Source organism: Cheilinus undulatus, linkage group 13, assembly GCF_018320785.1.
Source record: "Cheilinus undulatus linkage group 13, ASM1832078v1, whole genome shotgun sequence".
NCBI lineage: Eukaryota > Metazoa > Chordata > Actinopteri > Labriformes > Labridae > Cheilinus > Cheilinus undulatus.
The window spans coordinates 17,342,231-17,355,191 of NC_054877.1; the positions used below are offsets into that span (position 1 = coordinate 17,342,231).

Genomic DNA, 12,961 nt, shown 5'->3' on the forward strand with positions numbered 1-12,961 from the left:
ACATGACTAGCATCCATATTCCCGCTCTGCCTCTTGATCTGTTTACAGGTGAACGGGCAGTGTGCTGGACACACTGCGATGCAGGCAGCCAGTCAGAATGGTCACGTAGACGTCCTTAAGCTGCTCCTCAAACACAACGTGGACCTTGAAGCCGAGGTTTGCATCATTACATAAAATTTTTCTCTGTCATCCATGGTCTAAGTGCTTTTCACAGATTGGACAAAAGTACAGTTATCCTCATGTAGACAAAAGGATGCCTGATCATTATGCGGATATGTCACTGTACAGGACAAAGATGGAGACCGGGCAGTGCACCATGCAGCCTTTGGTGATGAGGGCTCTGTCATTGAGGTGCTGCAGAGAGGCGGTGCTGACTTGAATGCCAGGAACAAGCGAAGGCAGACTCCATTACACATAGCTGTTAACAAGGGCCATCTGCAGGTGGTCAAAACCCTGCTGGACTTTGGCTGCCACCCCAGCCTGCAGGTATCTATCATTGTGATTCATTAAAAAAATGTTAAATGCTTCATTACAAAAGTTTTCAAAGTATTAAAAATCACAGTACATAAAACAGCTGTCGGTTTTTCTTTGTTGAAGAAATATTTATTCTTACAAGAGGTATGCTCCTTTTTAGGCAGGCTGCAGATTAAGAGGAAAGTAGTGAATAACACAAGATTTCCATTTTCAGGATTCAGAGGGGGACACACCCCTGCACGATGCCATCAGCAAGAAGAGAGATGACATGCTGTCGGTGCTGCTGGAGGCAGGTGCTGATGTCACAATCACCAACAATAATGGCTTTAATGCTCTTCATCACGCTGCCCTGCGAGGAAACCCCAGGTAAGAGACGCCATCCTGCTACTGCTGACTGTCACCTTTTATGTCCATGAGGGACAGGTGTACATGTGGAATCCATGGAGATTTTCTATTCTGGATTTAGACAAATGTCTGCTAAATGCTTTTAAGGAAGCCTAAGGTAGATACAGGCACGCTGTGAGTTTTGTGTATTTAAATATCTTGTTCTCTTGATTAAAAATTGGTAGGGAGTACTAAAGTTTTTAGCACTTTAATTAATTCAAGCAAGTTGTTCTTTTATCTATTTTTTAATTATAATGATAAGCCCTTATCAAAACTTTTTAAAAAATTGGCCAAAACTACAACTGCTAGACTTTATTTTCTGCCTCCTAGCAGCCAGACGACACAGGCCATGGCAGAATTACTAATCTGTGACAACTAATCCGTTACTTAATCATCCTCCTTTGGAATGACAAATTTGGGCTTACCACCTACAGGTCTCAACCAGGAGACAGACTCAGTTTAATCATGAATACAAACAAAATTCAAAATTTTAATAACCTAGGAGGGATCCTATTGAGGCTTTAGCATTATATACAATAATACATTTTCAGAGTATTTCATTGGTTGTCACTTTTTGCAAAGATGAAAACAATTATCACTCTGGGATTATTATTATTATACATATGGATCAAATTAACAAATCATTAATTCAGCTTTTGATGTATTCTGTACTACATGCCTCATAATGGGTGGTTGTAGTCTTTTGAGATTGTGTTCCTTGATGTTAATTATCTGAAATAAATGCTCTGTTTTATCTGGATATTTAAAAATTTTCACAGATTCCTTTAAATACAAACATAAAGTAGTTTAAAGCCATGAAACCCAAAGATTGCACCACCTCAGTGATCCCTTTTATTCATACAGTATAATTTACTTTGGGATCTCTATTTAGTTTGACATTGATTGAAGTATAAAGCGGGCCTATAGGCTTCATTCATCTCCCAAACAGATGGTAGAGTCTCAAGTTGACATTTAGCTACCTTTGAGGCCTTGAAAGCATCTGTCTTGCATTTACTTTCTTTTTTAATTGCAGCTAATAGCCCTTGAAGTTCATTTGTTGTTTCTTTTTACTGTTATTATGGTCCGTCACCAGGTGTGTGTTGTGCGCATAGGCTGGCCTGAAGCAGTCGGCCTGTGCAGCAGCAGCAGTTGCCTTGTCCTTGGTTAAAGCTATTTCCGGCTCTTGTAGATTTGTGCAACACTGTGGCAGTTTTTTTTCCTTGTCTCTGAGCGAGGATGGCTGAGATCTGTATCAGGTTGATCACTGAGTGTATCTTAAGATGACAGACATTATGTTACAGGGTCAGTGTTTTAGAGTGAACAGTTTCTAGAAAAGTTAACAGCTGCTCTCTGTGCTGGGCGCTCTGGGTGTGTAAATGTCTGCGCATGAGCATGGTTATCCTGGGCTAAATGTCATTCCCCTTCACTGGCATTCATTCCTTTGGCACGAGGACAAATGGAATTGAGGTCAGAGTGCTGTGGAACACCTGCCACCTGCCACAAGCGTGGTCAGACTCAGCCCTCCACCTCTGGCTCTCTGCAGAATAGATCCTCTAAAGCCTGTTTCCTGTGTGTTACACTGATCAGTTGATCTGCTGATTGGTTTAGACATAAAAAATAATCACATAAACACACTAAACATCACTTATCCAGCTAGTTGTCAAAGTACTCTCTATTTAAATGTCTCTGTGATTACATGATTGTGGTACAAGGATTTTTTTTGCAGATTAAATTATTAAAATGATTTAGAAGGAATAACAATCCAATTTTTGAAGCAAAAATGGAGCGTTTCTAAAGAAAAAGAAAAACAGTATGAACCAGATTAGATTAATGCTGTAAAATGAAATAAAAGCTGAGTATAAATAAGGCAGAGTATAATTAAGTATTTAAGAAAGTTAAAGTTAAAGCAAGCCCATGAAACATTTTTTCCTATTCATTTAAATTTAAAAAGATACAGAAGCAGACGGCCCTATCCCCTTTGGCTGGCTGTTTCAGAGCTGATAATATCTGAAACTCTATAATTAAACCTAATTATATAGATGAAAATCTGTCTGATCCTTCCACATGTAAAAATGTCTTTTAAATTATACACAGTTAAGGACATAAATAGCTTAAAATCAAACACAGAACACACACAACTGGCTGTATGAGCCTGCATTTATATAGAGAAAAAAACCCTGACAAGAAAGAAATTACAAGGCTTCTTTATTGTCTTCTATTTCACAGCGTTTTAACTTTACTGAATAATAGTTGACTTATTAAAGAAAGGTCATACGTTGTCAGAAAATTGCTTGCATCGTAAATATTATAATGAAGTGTGTGTAATGTGTATATGTAAACCAGGTTTCAGAATATAAAGGCGCAGAGAGCCGGTCTGCTGTAGGACTCATTGATTAAGTGGCAAAAAGTGCACAGTACAGTATTTTCTGTATCAGGGCCCTTGTTAATGCGGTGTGTGTGGTGTGTGTTTCGTTTGTGTGTGTTGCTTGCTCCGGTCCATGCTCTGTCCCCTTGCCTTCAGAGAAACGAAGATATATGTCGCCTTCTCCAGTCTGCCCATTTACTTTTATTTCACACTCGAGCTCCCGCAATATCGGGGAGACAGTCCACGAGTCCTAAAGCCCTCGAAAATCTCTCCCTTGGTTGAAGTGAAAGTACCTTGTCTGGTGTGTTTTTAGTCGAGAGGCGGCTGTTTCGCCTGAGTGCTTAGAGGAATTCCTGCCATAACATCATATTTCTAAAAAGTACTTCCGATGACTGTCATGATGAAGTGCTTTGAGTTGGGAGTTGATCAGAAGGACCCTGCATGAATGAGGATATTCGGCCCTTCAGGTTTTTATTGATGTCATTATTTTTTCCTGAAAGTTGGTCGGTCCACTTTCTCTTTTTGTGTTAAGATTTAGCGTGGCATTGAATGTTCTGCTATTAAACAAGCTAAACAAGTCATATCTCTCCCTTTAAAAAGAATATAATTCTCTATCAGTAAATACTTGCTTCGGCTCTGCACTCTCTACAGGGTTCCTTTGTAAAGTCTTAAAAAGCCTGAAATTGGACTTTAAAAATGTATGGCTATAAAAAGTATCAAAAGTTTATTTTTTTACTTGTGAGACTTGTGAGAGGTCTTCAGTTTTGGAAGGCATTTTGACTATGACAGGTCTTGATCCAATCTTCGTTCTCTAACTAAATTTATTAGATTTTAATCATTGTTTTATTATAGGAGTGTCAGCCCTGTACCCTCAGTGTTACTGGGGCTCAGAGAGGAGCCCTCAGTGCCAGGGATATCTTACTAAAAAAATTCAGAAAAGAAGAAGAGATGAATAAAACCACACAGAGAATAGTCATTGTTATTGAAGGCTGCTCTGGAAAACAGCAGAAAATAATGCTTGTACAGCCCCATAGTTGTACAGTAAGCATTAAAAGTTCCCTTTCTGTGTCTTTATACTCACTCGCTTTTGCTGTATCTGCTTCACTTTCTCTGTAGATCGATTGTGTCTTGTTGTCCTATTTTTAGATTAACATATAGTGCCCTAGCTTGTTATGTTTTAGGGAAAATGGTGATCCATGTACTGGAAGAGCACCTTTACATGCATTATAGACCATTTAGTAAGCACAGATAATTGAATGGTAAAAATGATACAAATCATCTGAAATCATCTCAAAAGCGTTGAATCCAATCACTGAAGCAGGGACAGAGTGATACTGGAAGAGCTAGCATGCTGCAGTCAGGTTTTCTAAAGGTTCTAAACTTTTAAAGTGGGTCAATTAAAAAAATATTTGTATTAGAAGTCATTCTGTGCAACATTAACCAGTTAGTTGCCTTATTTAGGTTAAGTCTGTAGTTTATACCAACTTATTTGCCTAATGTAAAGTTATTTAGATAGTCTTTATTTTTCTAGCGTTAAAGCTGTAAACACACCCCTTTTATGTGATTTGTGTTTCAGTGAAACTACTCAGTTTTAAAATGAGGATGTGAAAAAAATAAAAAATTCAAGCTAACTAAACTTGAGCTTTATAAAGGAAATAACATTTGTTTTTATCATTACTCAATATGTTTTTATTCTTAGCTGAATTTCCACCGTGAACTGTTTCATAAAGATTTACCTGAATGCAGGGGCATGCCTGTTGGATGCTCATAATTTCCCAGAAGAGGACCCCAGACCCTCCTTTTACATTCGTCACTGTGATTAAACCTTGTGCTGTTGTGAAACCCTGGGTCAGTTCTTTAACATCTGGCTGACAAACTCCCAACTAAGTTTCCCTTAAAAGACGTGTAATTTTGCTTTTATTATTAAACAGTTCAGAATCTGCTCAGCTAAGCAGCTAAACAAAGTTCTGATAAATCTATACTAGAGAATGCAGGCGTTAAATGTGCTAGAAATCATCAAATTTGGACATGTATGGCCAAAAAGTTACCTCGTCCCAAATCATTTTAACATTTCATAAACGTTTCATTAAATCAGGATATTCAGCCCTGGGTTGGTGTACCCAGAAATTTCACATGCCTTGTGTTGACCTTTGTTGCAGGTTTCCTGCAGATCCTTGAAAAGTCTTCAACGTCTTAAACTGGACTTTTGAAATTTAAGGCCATAAAAATTCTTATAAAGTCAGATATTTTTACTGGTAGTTCTGAAATTTTAGATGGCATGTGGACTAAGACATTTCTTTATCTAAATTTTTTTGGCCACTGAAGATAATACAATTTTAATAATTGTTTTATGCATATAAATTTCTCCATGTTACAGTTGTCAGGCCTAACAGGTTACCCACTAAAAAGATGTCCTTTTTAATAATGAAGCTGTTTTGTATGAGGTTGGCATCACCATATGGTGCATTGATATAAAAGCATTATAATTTCTGCCATTACATGTGCCAGAAATTATGAAATTTGGACGTTTATGACCCATAAATGTGATGATATTTAAAGAAAATTACATTAAATCAGAAAATCCAGTACTGACAAGTCCCACATGTCTGTTATCTTTGATGGTTTGCTGCACAAAAAATTGTATTGATTTTCTCAGTTCAGGTCTTAAAACGCTCCAAAAAAGTCTTAAATTTGATTCCTAAAAGTGTATAGGAACCATGTCTCCAGCTCCTTCTCTGGCTTCTGACTCTAGTAGAGAGATTGACAGCGACCCCGGTGTGTGTTTGTGTGTAATTTGTGTTATGTGGCGGGGTGGGTCTTCCAGCGGTGGAAAGAAGATTGAGGAAGACTCACAGGAAGAACCCTGTGGGTGACAGATGATCCTTTCAACTTGGAGTCCCAAATACAGAGACAAATCAACTCTACCATCAGGGGGGCAGCAGGAAACTGGGGAGTTTTACTATATTTCACCTTGTTCATTACTCACACTCACACACTGATACAGAGAGTCAAGGCATTTCCTCATAAATTAAACCTTGTTGTTAAGTTTTACAATTGCTAGTAAATTGAAAGAGCTCTTATAAGCTGTAGTAATGTTTTCAGGGAAAGATTTTCTCGGACATCCATATTGTGTGTTCTTTCTGTTCATGTTTACCGCAGTCTCAGCCTGTGAGGAGAGCCTGGTTCATCTCTGTTTCTTTCCCTTCGGGCTGCTTGAAGCCAGTAGCTGCTACAATACTGTAAACAATACGATTAATAGCCCATGACTCATAAAAGGGCCCCAAACAAGCCCTGCGGCGGCGGTCTGTACCCTTTTACGTGTCACCTCCTCGTAATATTTGCCCTCCTCCTTTTCTCGTGTAGTGCTCAGCTTTCTTTTTATGTGGCAACATACAGGTTAGCCCTGTATGATAATTACCTCACCTAAGTAGATAGAGGGCTCAGTAATTATTCACACTATGCTCCAAAATGCAATTAAATAGAAATAGTGAGGCCCCATTGAGACAAATGTGTGAAATCAGGCAAATGTATGCATCACTGTGGACTCCATGCTATATTCACATGCTCTTTCAGTGATTTAAGATTTTTCACCCTGACGTGTCAGTCATTTAAGATGAATTAAGTTAGACTTTTGTAAATGAGTACACTAGATCCTCTTATTTTACCCAGGAAGATTTGATGGTAAAAGGTGCAAAAGACAAACAGCAAATGAAGTACAAACTTTTACTCATAACAATCAGAATTATTGCTTAAAAGTATGTCACATACAACAAATTTTCTTTCACTAATTAGTAATAACCGCACTTAATAGAACAATGAAATTAAAGCAAGTGCTACAAGTAAAAAATATAGAAAATAGACAATAAAGTTAAGTTAGTGAAATAGTTTTAGAATGAGGCAAATTAAAGTGGCTTTGTAACAGGGTATTGGGGATTGTATTTGGTTGTTAATTTTCTAAGTTGAATGAAAAAACAATTTAAAGTAGAGTGAAAGGCCAAGTTAGAAAGATAAAAAGCTCTGTTTAAAAATCGTGGCTCTTTCATGGCTGTCCCTGCAAAATAAACTAATAGAATAAGTGGGAAAATAGAATAAAAGGTGGCTGTGTGAAGTGAGTTTTGATCTGCCTCTCTGCCCTGCAGTAATAAGGATTGAATGTGGGAGAATGTAACTGTCCGCTCTTGTGATTTGTGCGTTCAGCTCCTGTCCTCTAGAGCTTCTGGCTCTCATCTACCGCAGCTTGTCCGACATCACTACGGGAGGCTTCAGGAGAATGAGGCCAAAGAGTTTTTTAGTGTTTGTGTGTATGCTGCAGTCTCTAAACAGTTGTATTCTTCGCCCTATTTTTGTTTCTTGTTTTGATAGTTCTTCTTTATCTCTCTTGGAAGTGGTCAAAGCTGCATTAAGTGTGTATTTTTTACTCTTTTGCCTTCTCCCACCTACAGTGTAATTGACTGTTAGCATCCAGTGTCACCCAGTTAAGGAGGTGTCTAAGCAAGACAGCCGCACATTCTCACAGAGGCATGTGAGTGCTGTGTGTCTGAAATAGCCCACGCTGCATGTCTACCCTCCCCTGCTATTTTTGAACCAGCCATTGATAGTGTGGTCGGAATATCAATTCCGTTGAAGGCAGAGAGGTAACGCTCAGTCAGGAAAGTGGACGATAGCAAAGTTTTGAAGCTCGGATTGTTTTCTTTATTAGTCAAAAATAAGACATTGAACATGATAATAAAGACACCAGATGTTGTTGGTAGAAGAAAGCCACTAGCCTGTTATCATCAAGAAGAAACCTGCTGTCATTACAGTGATTGTGTTGAAGACATCAAAGCAGAAGGAGCTCCTGTAGTCATCAAAGCATAGCTACAGCTGGTTGAAGGGGACCAAATCCATTCAAGAGGTGATTTGGTTCCATTTTACCAGCTTTAGCAAAGCATTGTGGGATCACAGTTTGAGAGGAGCTGCAGAGAAGCACTGAGCAGAAAAAAGGCTATGTTACATTTAAACATTTTACCTTAAATGATCATTAAAGCATGTCACCAGAACCAGTTTAAAAAACATTGTTGTGTTTTTCCTTTTCACCTTAACTCACTCTGCGACACACACCAGTACATTCAGCTCTCTACACTCCATTTCCCACAACACCATAACAAATAGGTACAGTTGATCAACCTTACCTAACTTTCTCCTTTGCTGCCTTGCAGGCACCCTATTTATCCTCCTTGCTATCTTTTTAAGTTTTATGTTGCCCCCCTCCCCGAGAGTGAGAGAAATTGTTCCCTGAGAAAAGGATAATAATAATCTGTGGCAGTGCACTTGAGTCAAATGTCCTGGAGTCATGAAGCAATTACAGTCTCTGACAGATGGGCCCTGCTGCAAGCACGCTGCTGCCGCGGTCACTGAGACGGCCAACAGACTAACGCAGAGGCATAACCACACACACAAGCGCTCTCACTCATGTTCCTACAGCAGCACTCTGGGGTGTCAAGTCACAACATTAATTTAAACCAGTCATTTAAGTCCTAGAGACTGATTTGTAGCATGGAGGAGAAGTGTTTGAACAGTGACTGTGAGCAGATTTTTTTATGTCTTTTTCCGGGCACTACAATAGCACAATACTGTAACAATTTTACACTGGAAATCCATCCCTTTCCTGCCAAAAAAAAGATTACAGCAGCACCTGCAAAGAAAACTTTTACTGTTTTAGTGTAAATGTTTTTGATCAGTAATGAGATCAGTAAACCTCTTCTGCTATTACAGTAACATAAAAGAGGATATTCTAGATTTTAACCACTACTGGGTTGTTAATTTGTATGACTAATCATTTTACATCTGCTAGCTCCCAAAAAGTTGTCAGCCAAGTGACGTTTATTTGGCCTTTTGTCAGCTCTCATTTTTATTCAGCTGCTATAATTACTAACTTCTTGTGCCAAGCTAAAAATGAGGTTCTCAAAGTAGCCAGCGACAGCTGAATGATATACAGTACTGCTTGTAGACAGGATGGAGGTCAGCATAGGGCCGGCTTGATATGGCACACCAGAGGCAGGTCTATTTGTAACATACACATGCACATTCATGCTTGCACATGTACTCACACAGTCTCTCTCTCTGTCACTCAGAGTCAGGTGGCCAGGCGGCTCACCTCGTCTAAGGGCCATAACAGGGCAAAAGCAAGGGGGACGACAGGCGCTGAGCATTTGATAATGTCAGCATCTGCTGTGTTTGTCACTCAGACACCAGGTCAATGCTATTGAGGGCCCGGGAGAAACACGCAGTGCAAGCTATGCACTCCCACACCCCTGTGATGTCTTGACAGAAAAGAGAGCTAGACAGGCAGAATATCATATAGACAGGCTGGAAATATAACACTGAGAAGAACTAAAGCCTTATAATATAGTTTCATGTGGATGCTCTAGTGAAATAAAGCAAAAGTAATCTTGTATTTTCAATCGTTATCGAAGTGTATCCTTTTTAGAAAAGCTTTGCTAAGGTCGATTAATCTGCACAGATATGATCCTGCAAAGAATCTAATAAAATCAAACAATTTCTCAGATTAAAAATTTAGTTCCAGTTCCAGTAAGTTTAGTTCAAGTTCCTCTTGTCATACTTACGATAAGTTAAATCCTTTGTGTTATTCTGAAAACATTTCTGACTATTGAGATTGAAGTTAATTTAACAAATATCTGAATGAGACCGTAAGAGTAACCAGTACATTTTTTTAAATCATTGTTGGTAAACCTGCACAAAAGGCGGGATTGTTAGTGCTAGTATCAGTCGTGGGAGTTCACCTCAGTTATTTATTTAAATCAAGGAGGGCAGAGTAAGTCAGTGTTACACTTGGCATGTTAATCAGTTTTAAAGTGAAGTGTCCTGTATTTCATTAGAAAAGAGCAGCCATACTACCGCGGCAAATGTACACTTTGTCATTGCTCCACTGCGGGAAAAATTTTGTGGATACAGATACAGCCTGCAGCCTCTATGACACTGTAATTTTGGAAACTAAATCTAATTTGGTCAAAGTGCTTTTTATTTATGCATCTACTGTTTTAGTTTAGAAGTTTAATACATCATCCAAGGGTTACTGTTTGCTCTGTACTGTTTTAAATGTGTATTAAGTATTGTTGAGCCTCCAATTATCTAATATGATCATCAGACCACAAATAGCTTCTATAAAGCATGGACAGGAGATTGGCTTGTATAAATAATCCTATTTAATCCATGCCAGAGCTATTTATTATTTCTCCTGCGTTTAAAGCTAGAGCCAAAACACAGCAGAAAAAAATAACCTTAAGTACAGCTGTGGAGTGACATTATAGGGGTTTAAAGAGAAGCAGACCTGAACTAAAAGTGGTGCAGGCATTGTCTAGGATCCAAGCACAGGCCAGAGAGGAGGTCAGAACAGGTGAAAGTGCTTGATATGAATAGCTCGCCATGAAAACTGCTCCCCGCCTCCCCCCCTCGCTTCAATTCTCCCTGTGCCTCTCTCCATATTCTGTTGCCCCCCTTTTTTTGTTTGAAGCAGTCAACAATTGGAATCAGCTGACAGGCCAGAGTTGACTCTGATCCTGCATTGTCACTTTTTGATGGTCTAATCTGACTGCCATGCGGCCCAGCAAAGCATTTGGCAAGCATAGCAAACGTGAACAATGAGAGCAGGAATCAGGGGGAAGGGAGGGGAGAACGGGGCAGCCGGGTTGATGTGGGCTGGGGGTGTGGATAAGGGCAGTAGCATAAAGGGAGGGCAGTGGTAGTTAAACACACAAGATTGTTAACACGAAAGCCATACGATACAGCAGTAGGATAGAGCCAGAGTGTGGCAGCAGCAGCAGCAACCTCAGTGCCTCTTCATTCTGCCTCCTCAGCAACTATGTCCTGCTCTTTCAGTTGCATGTAAAAAAAAAAAAAAAAAAAAAATACAAGAAAGAAACAATGGCAGAGTTTCGTTCTAATTCACCTGGCTCTCGTTTCCACTTGAGCCATGTGGGAGCACTGGAAAAGATTATGGTATTAATGGTCAGGAGCAGCTCCAGCATACCACACTCAGCTTGCTAAAGTTGGTGCTAAGTTGCAGCTGACTGAATCTCAAGGGCTGTAATGCAGTAAAATCACATAAAAATGAAAAGCTGTGTTAGTATTGCCATACATTTGTAAAAGTAGATAAAGAAGCTGCCTAAACACAATGCTGACCGGGCAAGCTAACAACATGATTGCTATCATTTTATGCTAACTTACGTAATTGCCTAATGAATTGGTGGTGTATCTTGGATGAGAGGATTTTTATTGGCCAAGTCAGCCAGTTAGAGAAAGCAGTAAGTTCCCTACAGCAGTTATTGCTGCAGTGAGACTGCCCAGAGACAGTATAGCTAATGTATGAGCCCTACCACTCACATTCATACTCACTCTCTCTCTCTCTCTCTCTCTCTCTCTCTCTCTCTCTCTCTCTCTTTCTTTCTCTCTCTTTCTCTCTCCCCCTCTTTCTAGTCCTCCCTCTCTTTCCCTGTACTAATTCCTGTTGTTTTCTCTCACACCATGATCACAGTCATATTAACAATCTGCAAAGCACTAGCATTTTCTCACACTGCTGTTTAACATCTTTTTTCCAGAGCGAGGATTCACACCTCACCAGGAATACATACTTCTTTACATTCCATAGTTATCATATGTTCATATGGGTACATAAAGAAGTATGTACACCAAGGAGGTAATCTTAGGTACGAAATGTTCTCACCTTTCGCCAAGGTCAGGAAGTTATGAGCAGATATTTTCCTCACCGTTCTCTCTCCCAAGTATGGTAGTCTGCACTGTAAGGTGACTTTGAGTGTAAATTCAGTTCAACACTCAAGGCTTTCTCTTGGTTGCCATGTAAGGCTGAACAGGCAGTCCCCCCGCCCCTGAACATAACAGAAGTTTTGCAGTCCATACCATAGTCGACTGTCCCAGTGACCCCCGCTGTCCTCCAGACAACTGGGAGAAACCAGGAGGATGAGGGGGTGGAATACAGCTCCTGTTTTTTATGGCAGTTGGAAGGTGGTCTTTTTCTCTTTCCAGGAAAAAAAAAAGGTTGAGGAAGATTAAGGGGTTAGACAAAAACAGCAGCAAAGAAGGGAAGAGTTTTCTCCTCAATAGAAAGTCCACAGTGTAAGGTGGCTGTGTGCACCTTGTCTTGTATGATGATCATTGCAGTGTCCCAGGAGCAGGGGGCACCTATAAGCCGACGGCCCCGCTGACATACTAAACACGTTCACTTCTCTCCTCCCACTTCTCTTTCGGTCGTCTCCCTCACGCCGTCTCCTATTTCACCTGCCGCTTTATATATATCCTTTCTCCTTTCCTACCTCTCACTTGTACCAATATGAACTCCTCTCTCGCCTGTCGCCCGTCTCTCTTGTGTCAGCAACGTCCCCTGTGGCTACCCGGAGCGCTTGCTGATGTTTGAAAACGAGGGTGATCCAAGTGGAACAGGAAGCTATTGTGAGCAGGATTTGGGCTTTAGGCGCAGAGGCAGGCCATAGGTCACATGAAGGCGCTAATGCCCACTCAGCACTTGTGGATTGGTCCTGGCTATAACCCCCACCCACCAGCAGCACCACCAGTCCCCCCTCTTTCTCTCTGTACCTTGTTTTCTCACTAGAACACTGTTTTTATGGTTTGACACTTCCTTTTTCTCCTGATCAAACCTCACCTGTCTGTGTTTGGTGTAGATGCAGCCGTCGTATTGCAGAGGGGGTGGATCGGATCAATAAC

General features: G+C 40.1%; 1 protein-coding gene across 8 annotated transcripts in view; it reads left to right on the top strand.

Annotated features, from left to right (window-relative positions):
• The window catches only part of mib1 (MIB E3 ubiquitin protein ligase 1), a 72,968-nt gene that overhangs the window by 19,667 nt on the left and 40,340 nt on the right, over window positions 1-12,961 (top strand). For all 8 annotated transcript variants that reach the window (XM_041803473.1, XM_041803475.1, XM_041803469.1 and 5 more), the window contains exons 10-12: window positions 49-156; window positions 289-486; window positions 689-840. In XM_041803473.1, coding sequence (XP_041659407.1) covers window positions 49-156; window positions 289-486; window positions 689-840 — 458 coding nt within the window. The remainder of the gene's footprint in view (window positions 1-48; window positions 157-288; window positions 487-688; window positions 841-12,961) is intronic.